Source organism: Pygocentrus nattereri, chromosome 27, assembly GCF_015220715.1.
Source record: "Pygocentrus nattereri isolate fPygNat1 chromosome 27, fPygNat1.pri, whole genome shotgun sequence".
NCBI classification, from domain to species: Eukaryota; Metazoa; Chordata; class Actinopteri; order Characiformes; family Serrasalmidae; genus Pygocentrus; species Pygocentrus nattereri.
In genome coordinates, this window is record NC_051237.1 from 21382548 (window position 1) to 21400353 (window position 17806).

Genomic DNA, 17806 nt, shown 5'->3' on the forward strand with positions numbered 1-17806 from the left:
GGTTTCTTCTCTACATGTACATAAAATCTGTGCTGTCAGTTGAGGATCTAATTGATCTGTCATGATGGCTCAACTAGTTATTTGTTGACGTTCATTGATTCCAAAATTCAAGCATAGACCTGAACGATATTATATTTCATTTAATATTAAAAATTTATGAATGTTTGGCTTAAATACAGTTCACTTTGGGTGGGCATCTGACTAGACTTTAGAAAAGAGACCAAGAATAACCTCACCGTCATTTATTTCCAAAGGTTACAAAGCAAATTGGGACTAATGTAATACTTCAGGCAGTATATCATTTTAGAAAATGTAATATTTTTATTAAAATATAAATAATGAACATACAGCTGATGCAATTTCAATTTTCCCCTTTTATATTCTTAAAAAAAAACACTCTATATATAGCCCTGCGATAGACTGGCTACCTCTTTTTTGTTTTTGTTTTTTTATATATATATATATATATATATATATTATACACACACACACATGCTGCTCAAAAAAATAAAGGGAACACAAATGACACATCCTAGATCTGAATGAATGAAATATTCTCATTGAATACTTTGTTCTGTACAAAGTTGAATGTGCCGACAACAAAATCACACAAAAATCATCAATGGAAATCAAATTTATTAACCAATGGAGGCCTGGATTTGGAGTTGCACACACAATTAAAGTGGAAAAACACGACAGGCTGATCCAACTTTGATGTAATGTCCTTAAAACAAGTCAAGATGATGCTCAGTATTGTGTGTGGCCTCCACGTGCCTGTATGACCTCCCTACAACGCCTGGACATGCTCCTGATGAGGTGGCCGATAGTCTCCTGAGGAATCTCCTCCCAGACCTGGACTAAAGTATCCGCCAACTCCTGGACAGTCTGTGGTGCAACGCGGCGTTGGTGGATGGAGCGAGACATGATGTCCCAGATGTGCTCAAGCAGATTCAGGTCTGGAGAACGGGGCTGTGCAGCCCTCCAAATAAATGCCACCCCACACCATTACTGACCCACTGCCAAACCGGTCATGCTGAAGGGTGTTGCAGGCAGCAGATCGCTCTCCACGGCATCTCCAGACTCTGTCACGTCTGTCACATGTGCTCAGTGTGAACCTGCTTTCATCTGTGAAGATCACAGGGCGCCAGTGGCGAATTTGCCAATCCTGGTGTTCTCTGGCAAATGCATCCTGCACCGTGTTGGGCTGTGAGCACAACCCCCATCTGTGGACATCGGGCCCTCATACCATCCTCATGGAGTCGGTTTCTAACCGTTTGTGCAGACACATGCACATTTGTGGCCTGCTGGAGGTCATTTTGCAGGGTCTGGCAGTGCTCCTCCTGTTCCTCCTTGCACAAAGGCAGATGTAGCGGTCCTGCTGCTGGGTTGTTGCCCTCCTACGGCCTCCTCCACGTCTCCTGGTGTACTGGCCTGTCTCCTGGTAGCGCCTCCAGCCTCTGGACACTACGCTGACAGACTCAGCAAACCTTCTTGCCACAGCTTGCATTGATGTGCCATCCTGGATGAGCTGCACTACCTGAGCCACTTGTGTGGGTTGTAGAGTCCGTCTCCTGCTACCACGAGTGTGAAAGACCACCAACATTCAAAAGTGACCAAAACATCAGCCAGAAAGCAGAAAGGTACTGAGAAGTGGTCTGTGGTCCCCACCTGCAGAACCACTCCTTTACTGAGTGTGTCTTGCTAATTGCCAATAATTTCCACCTGTTGTCTGTTCCATTTGCACAACAGCAGTGAAATTGATTGTCAGTCAGTGTTGCTTCCTAAGTGGACAGTTTGATTTCACAGAAGTTTGATTAACTTGGAGTTATATTGTGTTGTTTGTGTACCCTTTATTTTTTTGAGCAGCGTATATTATATACCTCAATATATATATAAATTAATGTAGTTTAATTTTCCCTGCAATTTGCATGGACAAGAAGTCAGATGAAGAGGATGTTTTAGGGATGGAGATTAATGTACAGAAGCCTCCTTGACGAAAGGCACTACACAGACTCCAGTGATGAACAGGGTAAATGAGATCATGCCACACCCAAACGCCGTGATTGATGTGCCTGATTTCTCTTTGAGAGGCGCGTAACGGAATCTCTGTGGATCTGGACCCGGCTGACTGACACAAAATCTGCTGACGCTCATCATTCAATTCTTAAACTCCAGATCTGGTTTTTGTGTGGGTGTCATGTTTGTTCCTAAGCCCGTCTTTTTTAGGTTTAGTATGGAATTATTGTGAGATTAAATGTGGAAAACTGCCACTGCAAGTCTGAGGGAAATGCCTTTTAATACATGGAGGATCTGCGGTGCCACAAATGAAGTGACAACTGGAGAAGGCGGACAACTGACGAGTGTCATATAACCCGGTTGTTTTTTTCTGTTTCCAGATGCATTTTCAAATGTATGATGACAGTCTGAATCCTCCCTGATGAGCTAATTAACTAAATTAATGTAACTAATGTAACTAATTTCCAGAATTGGGAAGAAAAACCTTTGCATTTAAACCATTATAAAAGTCAGTTTAATGGTTATGGTTACACTTACATGGCAAACAAAGCAAAAGAAAACAACAAAGCAGTGTTATTCTCTCCTGGTGCTAGAAGACCAAGTCCTTTCACAGCGGGCTGGAGCAGAAACCTGGTAAACAGTGCTGTTCTTTGGCCCTCCATGGCATTGTTAATGTGCCCGTCCTGGTTCATAAATCCCTAAATAACCACATAATAATAAATAAATTGCTGCTGTCGGAACAAAACCTTGTATCTCCATTTTTGTCATTTTTTAAAATTTTTGACATAATTTGAATGTCTGTTGCCCTTCACCTTGTATGTAAATTCATGATGAATGGACCAAATGAAATGACCAAAAACGATTGGAAAAACGTCTGGTTCCATTGACTTACATTAAAAGCAATGCATGCTTTTTCCTTCTCCTGTAAAGTTACCATTTTGGAGATATAAGGTTTTGTTCCAACAGCAGCGAAATGTCCAAGACCAAATGTCCATGTCCAATAAAATCATGGCCAAGTTTCCAACATATAAAGCTCACCAGCTCCTTCACCTTTGAGAAATGGAACCTGAAACTGGAAAAAAGCAACATTTTCCCCACTAAAAAAGCCAAAAATTATAAGGATTTTTTTACCCCATACAATTACTTGAAAATGAGCAATCCATGCATTTACCAGTAAAAATATTAGGGTCAGGCAGGGGTGATAAACATGGTCAATTTAATGAGAAAAGCAGATTTAAGCAATAATGACACAGTGTTAGCCTGGGATAAAAAGAACTGAACGTGCAAGTGAGCTCCCTCAAAGCGCGACTGATGGACGAGCATCAATCAGGAGTAATAATGGAGTACGAGAAGATAAAGGAATGCAGTATATGGTGTAAGAGAGACGGAGAAAAGGCGAAACAGAGCATCAGCGCATGTAACAGTAGTGCACAGCTTAAGGCCCCAGGACCCTCCACAGTTCAACTAGGAGAAGAGTTTTCTCAAATGTATCTAACATAATTTAATGTATTTAACATGAATATAAAGGTCACAGCTTCAGAGCGGAGGAGACTGGCTTTTGCTTTTTGACGACCCTGGTAAATAATTAATGATGCACCTCTGCTAGTCCATCTGCAGGGCTTGTTCTGGTGACTTGCTGAAAGAACTGATTCTTCAATAGCTTTACTGAAGGGCAGTGTTCATAAGGCTAAGCCTTTTCAAAACTATGTAGACATTTATAAAGGCTTATTCCAACAACCACCAGTTGCCTCAGTAGATATAATGACACCAGAATCGACAAAGGCAGCCTTTATGACAACTGAGCCTTGTTGGAGTGAGTCTTTATAAACGTTGGTGTAGGTTTATGTCAGCTTTATGTAGCCTTACGAATCGATAAAGGGTCCCTGATCATTCTCAGAGGTCAAAAGAAATGGAAAACATCACTACTCCAATGGGATCTTTTCGAATGAATGATATGTGTGGCTGAGTTTCTGGAGGTCCCCAGTGACCTGTATTTCAGCAGAACCAAACAAATGAAACCTGTGTAATGAACTGCATTTCCCAGCATCCTCCCCTTCCTAGCACTTCACAGTTCTTCTTTCACTCCGTTAAGCACTAGTGAGCTGGTAGCTTCTCGTTTCAAAAAGCTGATAAAGTCCTTCACTTCACGGGGTCCCTGAAACAACAGAGACATGCTTTGTTTTATGGTACCAAACAAATGCCATGTTAAAAAACCTCCACACATAAAAACGGTGGTTCTTCAAGGATTTGTTAGTGAAGAAAATGATACTACATAGAACCATTAACACCTCGCATGATTAATGGGTTATTTGCATGATGAAAGGGTTCTACAGATTGAGGCTGTAAATTTAGAAAAAGGTTCTATAAAGCACCAAAAGGGTCAAGCCTGTAACAACAGAAGAACTCTTTGGCTACGTTCACACAGCAGGTAAAAGAGGCCCAAATCTGATTTTCTTACCGAATACATTTTTTTGGTTTGGCTGTCCACAATATCTTTTGAATATGATCTGTATGTGACATCAGTCTGAACAGATCAGCTCCTAAACCGACCCACATCCGCAAAAGAACAGAGGTACCCGTGGCTCATCCAGAGGTGAACAGTCATGATGGCCAGCGAATGACTGTCGTTCTCAGAGGGTTCAGTATCATCTTCACCAGCACCACAGGAGCGATTATGAAGTTCTAATGGGTGACAGCTGGACTCATCACCCACAATGTGTTCGAGTTCCCTGTAAAAAGGGGTACGTTATTCGGTCAGGGCCACTTCTTTAAACTGTTCTCTGTCGCTGCGGCCTCGGGCTCCTCCGGCCGCGCTCGGCTGCTTCATTGGAAACCTCTTCAGACTCGGAGCGGCTGCGATGAGTCTCTAATTTTTTGGTACAGAAGTATCAGCCTAAATGTTTCTGAGTCTCAGAAGCGCAAAACTATGACGAATGTCGAGTTGGACTGACGTAAAAGTTTTCCAAGTGAAAGAATTCCGATCTGGCTGTTTAGACTGAGTCACACTGCTACAGCTCGGATACGTATCGGATTTTTCGGTGCTATATAGGACCATTTTCGAAAAGGTTCTATATAGAACCATCTACACCAATCTGAAGAACACTTTCACCATGTAATTATTTACATGGTGAAAGTGTTCTTCAGATTGGTGTAGATGGTTCTATATAGAACCTTTTCGATCATGCAGAGTATTTGTGGTTCAATAGTTCTATATTTCCTAAAGAACCCTTGAAGAACCATCTTTTTTAAGTGTGTAGTGACCCTGTGGAAATCAAGAACATTACCTCATATCGCTTTGGTTCATCTTTCCTCCCAGCAGGAACAAAGTATATTGTGGGAAAGCTGTAAAAAAAGGTCAAATTAACCTTAACAAAGGCATACGAGTGTAGATACAGCATGCATTACAGTATAAACTAAAAAGCACACACAAAAATCTTCATGAATGTGTGTTGTCCAAGTTAGAAGATGAGCTCTTAAAGGTAAATCAGATCAGGGACCCTTTTACATTCTTTATGAAAGTGATACTTTTTTGATCCCACAACTGGGGAAATTCCACCTCCACATTTAACCCATCCGTGAAGTGAAACACCACATACACACCAGTGAACACACACACTAGGGGGCAGTGAGCACACTTGCCCAGCCCTATCCACGGCGCCCAGGGAGCAGTTGGGGGTTAGGTGTCTTGCTCAAGGACACCTCAGTCATGGACTGTCGGCCCTGGGGATCGAACCGGCAACCTTCCAGTCACAGGGCCAGCTCCCCTAACCTCCAGCCCACGACTGCCCCAAAAGCAATACTCTCTAAGCCTATGGAAAATGAAAGGCTAAAATGTCACAGCACAAATGTTCCACAGAAACTATGTAAAAGTGACGCTTTAAAATAAGTGGACAGCTCCTGTGCAGCTGTTAAGTGAAATTACAGATTGGTCATTGTAGTCCATGTTTGCTAATACAACATATTTTAATTCATTGCATGAAAGTTACTTTTAAACATCTACTGTGTAAATAGCAACAAAGTTGGTGGCTGGACACCAAAGTGCCTTCATCTAATGCATTTTGATAGGTCAATTTTGTGCACCATCACCCCTCCCCTCCCCAGGTCCACCATCATCATCATCATCACCTTTTGCCTTTTTGTAAGTGTAAAAATATAATGTTAAGCTATTAGAAAGTCTAAAAAATCTACTGCTGATAAAGACGCAGAAGCAGTTGATAATGGTGGGATTGTTCTGACTGCCTACCCTTGTACATCATAGCCTAGTGGTACATCGTTGGCAGTGGCGTCCATCTTGGCAATAACGATACTGGGATCACCGGAAAGCTGAGGAAAGAGAGATGACAGCTAACCAACAAAAAGCGCTGGAAGGCAGAACATACACAGCTGTATGCAAATTTTGAACACCCCTGGACAAATTACGCTGTGTAGTAAGTAAGTCTTTTAACACAACAAACTCTACAGAAAACAAAGTTAAACATGACTTATTCGTACAAATGAAGTGCACAATTTCTATCTACTTACTGAGTTCAACATACAGGAAAAAATAAACCAAAAAAATATAAAGTGTGGCTTAACTTAACTGCGTAGTTACACATTAACAATACTTGACACAACAATATAACTACTGTTAATGTGTTCACCGCTGCAGATGGAGTTCAGCTGTGCAGCTCATAAACACATGGAAATTCATTTTCTGCTCCTGTAATTCCACAGGATTATGACAGTTAAAGCATATTTAATCTTGTGCAATTACACACAGTATTGGAGACTATAATTTAGTTTAATATAATACATTTTTTTATTCAGAATTAAAATACTGTAAGTTCTTTTTAAGGATGTGTTGCTGTTGCTGTGTAATTACCTACACATTACAGAATAGTTAGAAGCCCAGACGTTGGTCGGGTTATCTTGTCATACCACATAGCCATGCACAAGTTACTATAGCTAGCTAAATCCTCTTAGCTTCTATTGGGTATTTAGCTTATTAAATTGTAAACACTGTGTGACCAGAGGAGGTTCCTCCCAAGGTTTCTTCCTCCAGTCTGAGGGAGTTTTCCCTTGCCACCGTCGCCTCTGGCCTGCTCACTGGGGATATATGTTGTAACTGTGTGTTTTCAAACTTCTGTGAAGCTGCTTTGTGACAACATTGTTTACAAATAAACTTGAATTGATTTAATAAGATGCAGTGCATGTACTCTTGTATGTTGATAATTACACAATTCCTGTGGTTGGGATAGTGTAGTGGTTAACACCTCTGCCTTCTACAAAACTATGGGGTTCAATCCCCACCTGGGCAAGCCCCCTACACTATACCAATAAGAGTCCTTGGGCAAGACTCCTAACACCACCTTCGCCTTGCTGTGTAAAATGGTCGAATTGTAAGTCGCTCTGGATAAGAGCGTCAGCCAAATGCCATAAATGTAAATGTAAATGTTACAATCAGAAAAACAGACTTGTTGAAGGAATTTCAGTTATTAGAAATAATAATACAAAGTGGGATTGTTACATTGAGAAAATAAACAGGAATTATGCATTAAAATGTGCAGAAGAGTGTCTCTGTAGAGGATGAGTGACTTATTTTCACTTAAAAAAAAAAACGGAATTTGACCAGGGGTGCCAAAACATTTGCAGATGAGTGTACATAGCGACAACTAATTCATAAATAAACTGGAAATAAAAAGAGACATTTTGAAACATTACAATAACACTGAAAACGCTAACAGGTTGAAAGGTGTCCAGATGCTGATGTCGATGAACAAATCTGTGCTTGGCTCTTTCTGTCGTGGTGACCCACCTCCTGTCCGAGTTCTGTATATTTGGGCTCTAGCTTCTTGCAGTGGCCACACCACGGGGCATAAAACTCAATCAGCACATCTTTTTCTGGGTCATTCACTATTTCTTCAAACGTATCTGCTACAACCACCTACACACACACACAGAGTCATTAAAAACAGTGGAGTAATGTGTTCTGAAGCAAACATTAATAAAAGAGCGTTAATTATATTAAAATAAACTTATAAAAAATAAAATAAAATAATAATAAAAATGTTAATCCTGTGTACACACCTTGACTGGTCCATTGTTGTTTGCAGGTACAGGCTCAGATTTGATATAACGTTTCAATCTGTCAGCAAAGTAATCCTCCAAAAACCTCTCCAAAGACTTTCCATCTCGCCTGAAGAGTAAACAGATTATTCATATGATCATGTAATATTTAAAACAACACTACGAGTTTGTTTCACAGCCTAAAGATCCATTTCAGAGGCCTTTTTGATCCTACATTTCCTCTAAAATGACTAATATATACTACTAATATTTCCTTTAGGCTTTTTTCTAAATAAAACTGACCAATTATTTCCACTAGACCCCCTGTGTCAAACACAAGGCCTGCAGGCCAAGTCAGGCCCATGACGCAGTCCTATTCAGTCCGCAAAATTATTTGAACTTTCTATTCCTACTACCCTGAGATGCACTACAGTCCCCAGCATGCACTGCAACACAGTTTGCGTTCTGACCCTCAATAATCTCTGGGTCAGCGGTTACACAAAAAGAAAATGTGTCTGGTGTCTAGTTCAAGCAAATAGGCAGCTTAAAAAAATACCTAAAACTGTTTCTTTTTATTTAGAATTATTTTTAAATACATTTTTATTACATATTGCAGTTCTGGCATATTTTGAATAAACAATGGCCTGTTCAGGTCATGGTAAAAATGAAATGAAAACCCAGCTGGCCCACATATTTGATGAGATTCTTTATTATGGCCTTTTTAGTAGCTAAGATTGACGCCACTGATTCAGAATTTTTTCTAAATAAGGACAAGTGTGTCTGAGTTTAAAAGATCAGATGAAAATCTGAGGTATATAAGTGAGTGTCTGGCCTTCATTAGTCCCTTCAAAAATCTGCTGTGTGCATTGAGACGTGGCTGGACTTACGTGAACTCCTCGCGCATGCTGTATTTGTGTCCTGCTCGATTCCTGATGGTGACAAATGGAACCTCGCTGCCTTCTGATGTTCCCAACCCATAGTCTTCTTCCAGCTCATCCTCAAAGTCTTTCCGATTAGCCACAGAGAAGAGCAGGCCACGAGAACTGTACTGAGATGCCACCTTCATCACCCTGACCAAATCAGCACAGAGCAACTTTTCAATACACTCTTACATGCACAGCTGTGTCAGTAAAGAGTCCTCAGGCTTTTATCTACTGTAAAACAAACTGCAGAAATAGCCCTTGCATATTGCCATGCCAATAAATATTCAATTATATCCTTAAAAAAAGGAGTTTTAGAGTTATCTCTTAAGTATGGAGGCACTCAAAAAAGCATTTACTTGTATTCTCTGTGGCCCAAATCAAGTCAGTTTGTATTGTCTAAACTCAAGTGTATCACTCTAAACATTAAAATGACTATAAACTATAAAAGCAATTAAAGTCAATTATAGTACTAACTGCATTCAAGATTCAATTAAACATTTGGACAATTTTTTTATCTGTGAGCAGACGAGCTTATTGGGTAAGAAACCTTTTTTGGTGTGACGGCAATGCGTAAATTCAGTATCCTCTTCAATCTCTGTCATTTATACGTCTTACCCTGAGTGAACTGGTTAAAAACATTACAGACATCCTGTGGTAATACTATATAAGCCCAACTTCACAAGTAAAATGACCTGTCTAAATAGTACTTTAGTACCTAACTCAGCCACTCAGTCACTCACTCGCTCACATTTAGCAGGCCGAAGAGTCTCCACAAGAGGGTGCTCTTTACACTTAGCAGCTTTGGCGCATGATTGAAAGGAAAGAAATCTGAATGAACCCACACCAACAGGATCTGACGAATGCATGTATACTTGCAGTCACAAATTTGCGTGAAATAAAAGGCCAGAAAAACACACCCTACGTATGTGAACAAAGGGCTGCTGAAGATGCAGTACAACTGCTTACTGATATGGGAACCCCTCACTTGATCTGCATGTAAAGCCTATTTTGGCAAGGCTGTGAAGATGACCAGAGGGAAACAGCAGCAGGGGAGCTGTAATATAAATCTGAGGAAAATTGCTGCTCACCTGTTTCTCCAGTAGTTGGAGCCTTTGGGGTTGTGCAGGTAATCCAGGTCATAATACGCCGTCAGCAGGTCCCTCTTCCGCAGCTGATCGTTATTCTCTTTGGTCATGTGTGGGCAGATTCCATAACTACAGGCACACAGACAGAAAAGTATTGCAGTGTGCACGCTCACCTACGGCTGAGGCAAAAATAGTCCCCAAAGAACACTTATTGTAGATTTTCAGGTTATTTCAGGGTCAGATTTATGACTATTTTACCATTTTATCATCATCACACATAAAAAAACAGACGGCACGTGTAGATTTAGTGGTGGGTTTGGATACTAAACCAAACAGCTTTATTTGTGTTGTAGACATGGTGAGTCCTGGTTTCTATCAGCACCTCTGCAGAGACCTCAGACTGTATGCTCCTCTACAATTAACCATTTCTCAGCATGACTATGTTGCATCTCAAAGACTGAACTAGTCAAAAATTTGGAAAAATTGGTGGAATTCCCCTTTAAGGCCTATTTTGTGTAGTGGTAACTGACAGTGTCATGCAGACAGAGACAGAGAGAACCAAATAGACCAGCCAGCTTGATTTTGCTGTATTAAGCATGCTGTCCTTGCTGTTAGAACAAAACCTTGTATTTCCATTTTGTCACTTTTTAACCTAGTTTGAAATCACCAGCTGTGTCCAGATTTCATGATGAGTGGACAAACAGAAACACTCCAAAATGAATGGTATTAAAATATTTTTTCAATTATTTCCATAAAAAAATTGTTTTTTTCCCTCTCATGTAAAGTTACCATTTTAGAGATACTAGGTTTTGTTCTGACAGCAATGATAGGTAATTTTACATGTGCATTAATTAGGGCTGTCAATGTTAACACGTTAATGCTCATGTTTAATCTGGAAACCTTAATGTGTCAATACAGCAAAGACACAGTGAGGGCACCGCCTCCACAGCAGAAGCACTACTTAAACTTCACGATAAATCATAATTAAGCACAACCTATTATTGTGATTCATTCGATTAATGATTTTTATCATTTAACACCACTGACATTAATATTTTCACTAGTATCGACAGTGTAGTATACAGTAGAGGCCTTGATTTCCGGCGAGAACTGCAATGCAGTGGGTGCCAGTATGAGTACAGAGGTATGAAGGCACGTTGCTTACATGTTGTCTCTGATGAAGCGGCGCAGGGCAGTGACGGAGAAAGGGCCTCTGTGTGGTACCACGCTCTCCTCAAACATGCTGGCCAGCCGGGGAGGCCTGAACAACAGCACACCCCTGCAGACACACACAGCAGCAGCTTCAAGGTTATTTAACAGAATCACAGTCATAGGTACACACAAGTAACTTCTCATCAAATTCAAATAGCAATAAAATACCTCCTCCTCTACTCAGGAACACAAATGTGACATGGATTAAATTTGAATTCTGAACTTTGAACAGAATTTCTCAGTTTGTTGAAATGAGCTACGAGTGAGAAATGACCGATCAAAAAGTAAGAAAAGTCAGTGTACAGGCCATGGGAGGTTCTAGGCAGATTAATTAGCATTTTCCTTTATTGATTATTGGGTTTGGTCCCGGTTGGCAGCCCACTGCCTTTCTCTCCTCTGCCCTTACTCAGATGGGAGGTCATATCTGAGGCCCAGCTGGAGGTCAGTGGTGTGCGCAAAGCGGAATTTGTCCCTCATCAGATTGGCTCCTTTTAGAAACTCCACCAGCTGAGGGCTATCACTGCTCTCAAACACACCTGAACGTTGGAGTGAGAGACAGAGAGACAGCATGAGAGAGGGAGATAGTATCAAATTAACAGCACAGCCATATAATCTAAGTGATGCATACCTGACTATATAATCATTATTTACACACCTATTTCCTTAAATAGTGTTTTACTTTATAACACCACAAATTTTCATTATACATTTTTTTGGCTAAAGAAATTGTAAATTGTATTAAAGATCATATTTGAAAATCAGCACAAGAACAGTTTGTCAGGAGCTTCATGAGCTGGGTTTCCATGGCCATGCAGCTGCACACAAGCCTAAGATGACACTATCCGCAATGTTAAGCGACGGCTGGTTCGGTATAAAGCACGTTGCCATTGGACGCTGGAGCAACAGAAACATGTTCTCTGGAGTGATGGTTCATTCTGCACTATCTGGCAGACTGATGGATGAATCTGGGTTGGGCAGGTGCCAGGAGAACACTACTGCGCCAACAGTAACGTTTGGTGGAGGAGGGATCATGGTACTGGTTTTCAGAGTTTGGGCTCATGAATTCCAGTGAAGGCTAAAAGACAATTATTTGCTTCTAACTTTGTGGTGAGAGTTTGAAGAAGCCCCTCTTCTGTCTCAGCATGCCTGTGTCCCTGAGCACAAAGCGAGGTTCATAAATACCTCCTAAAAACCACCTGGAAGACCTGGTCGACACCAAAACTGCCCCCATCAGATAAACAGCACTTAAAGCTTTCATCTCTGAGAGAGAGGAGAAAATCAAACTGCTTCAGATCTGAAAACATCCACAGGTGTTTCTGTCCATCCTTCCACTGTGAGAAGACCAGTCAGCACTATGGGTCTGAAAGGATGTGTAGCTGAAAGAAGCCTCACTGAGAAAAGGAAATAGACAAATTTGCACTAGAACACCAAAACTGGACATCTGAGATGTAAAGTAAGGTTTTATAGACCGGTGAGTCCAAACTTGTCATTAGGATTACTTGAATTGTAAAAAGACAATACAACCAACTTCTAAGACTGAACTGTCTTCTGTTTTTAATGACACTGAAAAATGAATAACTTGTGCTTAATGTCCATTTTGACTGGGAATTTATGGAAAAAGATGGTCTCTGTCATATATAGAATACCTGCAGAGGTACTGTATATGATATCACAACAAGAAACAGTGGACGCTACATAAACAATGAAGACAGAGCATGTTTCTTGAACAAATATAACGCTTTAACTCCATAATAAACACGATTGACCTCAAAGACTAAGTACTCACCAACCACACTAGCATCAAAGTGGTTGATGAAGGTCTCTAGGTCTTTTTCATTGTGTAGAGACACAGAATCTGGGCCTGCCTGCTTCTTCATATAATCCACGATTCCATCTGTAAAAGATTTACATTTATGATTTAAATTCTGCTAAAAATCATTTCAGAATAAACCATAATACTTTGAATGGCATCGATAATACCAAATGAGTTTGGCACATAACAACAGAAGTATATACATTCATGAAAATGAACTCCTCAATGGGAAGCAACTGTGTGCAATCATATCGGCATAAAAATCAAAGTGCAAGCAAAACCAATTTGTCTCCACTACGAAACAAAGCTCTAACAGCTTTACTATATTAAATAGTATATTTAACTTACTGAAATGGATTTTGCGGCAAATGTAAAGAAATCTAGAACATAATCAAAGGATAACGTATTTTGTGCGATGGCACTTCACTGCTTTGAATCTACAATGCACACCTGCTGAACGTGGACCATCATATGATGATGACTCCTCTCCGTTCCTAAAGATTTTGAGAGTGGGGTATCCGTTTACCCCAAAACGCCCACAAACCTCTGTGTTAGTCGTACAGTCCACCTGTAGAGGACAGGACAAAGCACTGACCAGTCAAAATAAACACAAACTAATATCTCTCTGTAGACACTTCTCATTCACAGCACAGTGATCACCCACACAGTAAATCCACAACAAAATCGCTAAAAAAGGAGTGTCTCAGAGAGGTTACCTTGGCTAAAGTTACTATTCCTTTCAGTCGCTTGGCAGCAGTTTCAAACTCGGGAGCAAGTTTCTTACAGTGGCCACACCTGTGGAGAAAATGAAGTGAAACAGACATTTATAGCTGGGGAATAATCACTTATAACTGAGGAATGCACACTTATAACTGGGAAATAAGCCCTTATAACTGAGGATCACACACTTATAACTGGGGAATAATCACTTATAACTGAGAAATAAGCCCTTATAACTGAGGAATGCACACTTATAACTGAGGAATGCACACTTATAACTGGGGAATAATCACTTATAACTGAGAAATAAGCCCTTATAACTGAGGAATGTACACTTATAAGTGAGGACTGCACACTTATAACTGAGGAATGCACACTTATAACTGGGGAATAATCACTTATAACTGAGGAATGCACACTTATAACTGGGGAATAATCACTTATAACTGAGGAATGCACACTTATAACTGGGGAATAATCACTTATAACTGAGGAATGCACACTTATAACTGGGAAATAAGCCCTTATAACTGAGGATCACACACTTATAACTGAGAAATAAGGCCTTATAACTGAGGATCGTACACTTATTAATGGGAAATAAGCACTTGATATTGAGGATTGCACACTTATAACTGGGGAATAAGCCCTTATAACTAAAGAATGCACACTCATAACTTAATACTCATAACTGAGGACTCAAAACTAAGAATTAATAGTTCATAACTGGTAAATATGCATTTATAACTAGATAGAATAAATCTATTACTGAAGAATAAATGTATGATTGGGGCATTTAGACATACATTTATAACTGTAATATGAATTTATACTTCTCATACCTCATATATACACTCAACTCATAAAGGAAATACACTCGTATAACGCAGAACTGTAAACTAGGAAAGATGCGGACATACACTGACCGGCCACTTCATTAAAACTACCTCCATGTTTCTCACTGTCCATTTGATCAGCTCCACTTACTGTATAGCTGCACTCTGTAGTTCTACAGTTACAGACTGTAGTCCATCTGTTTCTCTGATACTCTGATACCCTGTTCTTCAGTGATCAGGACCCCCATGGACCCTCACAGAGCAGGTGCTATTTGGGCGGTGGATCATTCTCAGCACTGCAGTGACACTGACGTGGTGGTGGTGTGTTACTGCAGTGTTCCGCTGGTACGAGTGGATCAGACACAGAAGTGAACTACCAAGTGATCCCTGCTCTGTGGGGGTCCTGACCACTAAAGAAGAGGGTGAAGGGGGGCTAACAAAGTGTCAGAGAAACAGATGCACTGCGGGCTGTAATTTAACTCGCCTATAAGGTAAATGCAGCTGATAAACTGGACAGTGAGCGCAGGAGCGAGGCCGATAAGGCTTTCAGAAATGTTATGGCTACACTTCCAGCTTCAGGAAGCCACACTCGATTAAAGCACGACCAGCTCTGGACGAGGCTCTGAGCTCGAAAACTGACCGGAGGATTTACATTAAAATTGTAATGCGCACATTTACAAAGGCAACAGCTTTTGGCTCCACTTTTCCCGTCCCACCTTAAATAGAGCGGCAGTTACATGCAGGCGCCTGAAGCTCTAGAACGCAGCCGCTGCGCCATTTAAGGTGGACCGGGGAAACTGGAACAAGATGCTTCCAGGTCCATAACCGGCGCGTGCAGCGGGCAGCAGGTACCATGGACAGCTCAGTAAACCCGGCAGCAAAGCTGAGCGCGTGCAACACACGGTGTCTCGCGCACAGGTGTCCAGACAGGTGTGAAGCGCAGGAGAAGCTGCGCGTGCGGCTCACCAGGGCGCGTAAAACTTCACCAGCAGGGTCTCGTGCTCGGCGGCCGCATAGTCGAAGTCAGCGTCTCGCAGTTCGACGACATCGCTGCGCGCGTGCGCAGAGCGGCCGAAGAAAGACACGAACAGCACACAGGACAAAACGGCGGACAGCGAATTAGCCATGAGAGCGGGATAAACCCCGGATGGACAGAAGAAAGAAAAGATGAATCTCCTCCGCTCCGCGCTCTCTCTCTCTCTCTCTCTCTCTCTCTCTCTCTCTCTCTGTCTCTCTCTCTCCCCACCTCTCCGGCCCAGACCGTTCCTCCACGTTGGGGGCGGGGCGAAAGGAAAAGTGAGCGGCGATTGGGCGTCATTTCTACAGGTGGTGAGATGTAAGCCTGTGATTGGTGGATCCGCAGGTCAATCAGAGCGCGTCCAATCGTCCGCGCTTCACTGTAATTTCGTCTGACGACGATTTTACGAGCAGCCACCAGAGGGCAGCATCACGGGCACTGACAGCGTCTGTTTAGCCCGTAGACTGTGTTCTGTGCAGTCCTGTGGCTTAATCTGTTCAAAAAGCACTACATAAACAAAACGACAGCGGCTGGATTAAAATGACTTATTATAAGATTTTTAAATAAGTACGTGTTTTTACATGTACACTCTTAAAAGGGATGGTTCTTCAAGGGTTCTTTAGTATGGGGAAATGGTTCTTTGCATGGTGCAATGGTTCTTCAGGTTGTGGGGAATGTGGTGTATACAGAACTTTCCTAAAAACAGCACCAAAAAGGTTCTGCTGTTGTTACAGGCTTGATATCTGGTGCTATATAGAGCAAATTAAAAAAAAAAAAAAGGTTCTTTAGAGAACCATATAGGGTACATTCGCCATCAATCCGAAGAACCATTTAACCATGCAAAGAACCATTTGATGCAGATGGACGTGCATCTTAGCAGAACCACTGCTGTTAGTAGAGAAACCTTGAGGAACCGTATTTTTGAGGGTGTCTGGGTTGCTTGCCACAGTATTAACTTACAAAAGTCTCACAAAAATGATTTTCCTCTTGAAGGTTACACGGTGTCAAGGTGGGGTTAACTTTTTATTGGTCTGTATTAAAGCAAAATATAAATAAAATAGCAATTAAAATATATTTCAGTTCATACAAACGCAGTCAACTATACTTATATAATTAAATAAATAAATAAATAAATAAATATAGCACAGCTAACATGAAGCAAATACAGAGCTGATGAGGGCGGAGCCGGATGGTCTTAGTCTGCAGATGCTGGGATTTTGTCACAAACATATTAAACGTTGTTTGCTGAACACATTACTGACCAGTGCACTAACGAATACAGCCAGAATGCAATACTGTACTTTATTACTGTTTACATTAAATATGTAAAAGGTTGCTGTGACCTCTACGCTACAGCCCATTTAATAACGAGTCTCTCAGGATGAAAAATAACTTTAAACCCAAACTATTTCTGCATAAATGTATTTCGTATTTGAACAGATTTTGTTTTATTTAAACATACATTTCATTTTAGTTGTTTAATTTACTAAAACAAGTTTACAATTGTGATGTTTTAATTGAGGCCAGGAATAAAATACATTTAAATGCTTCAAGTGGCCCTGTGATGGACTGACCACTGCCCAATGACCGCTGGGATACTCTAAAGCACCCCCATAACTCGAGTGTGTGTGTGTGTGTGTGCGTGTGTTTTCAGTGGCCAAGTTTATTTTTCTTTTTGATTATCTTCTTCTGTTCAACACAAGCCGACACAAACAAAACACTCCTGATGTTTCATTGGTTCAAACATTATTTGTTGCCAGCGAAAGTTTAAATTTAGTTTGGGTTAAAAGAAAAGATCCAATCGTTCAGTAACTCTACATAACAGCTTCTACTTTATAACCCTACATAGCTTCAGTAACTCTACATAACAGCCTGTACTTTATAACCCTACACAGCTTCAGTAACTCTACATAACAGCCTCTACTTTATAACCCTAAACAGCTTCAGTAACTCTACATAACAGCCTCTACTTTATAACCCTACACAGCTTCAGTAACTCTCCATAACAGCCTCTACTTTATAACGCTACACAGCTTCAGTAACTCTACATAACAGCTTCTGCTTTATAACCCTACACAGCTTCAGTAACTCTACATAACAGCTTCTGCTTTATAACCCTACACAGCTTCAGTAACTCT

The 17806-nt window shown here is 40.9% G+C and overlaps 1 protein-coding gene across 1 annotated transcript; it reads right to left on the reverse strand.

Annotated features, from left to right (window-relative positions):
- Positions 1–2507: 2507 nt before the first annotated feature.
- Positions 2508–15927, reverse strand: pdia8 (protein disulfide isomerase family A, member 8). The gene is made up of 13 exons (XM_017711406.2): positions 15617–15927; positions 13811–13889; positions 13545–13662; positions 13068–13175; positions 11688–11817; positions 11235–11348; positions 10073–10198; positions 8949–9131; positions 8083–8191; positions 7811–7939; positions 6260–6339; positions 5301–5358; positions 2508–4171 (listed from the first exon to the last, which is right to left on the reverse strand). The coding sequence occupies exons 1-13, from the start codon at positions 15775–15777 to the stop codon at positions 4082–4084; spliced, it is 1485 nt and encodes a 494-aa protein (XP_017566895.1). The 5' UTR covers positions 15778–15927; the 3' UTR covers positions 2508–4081.
- Between the last annotated feature and the right edge of the window lie 1879 nt (positions 15928–17806).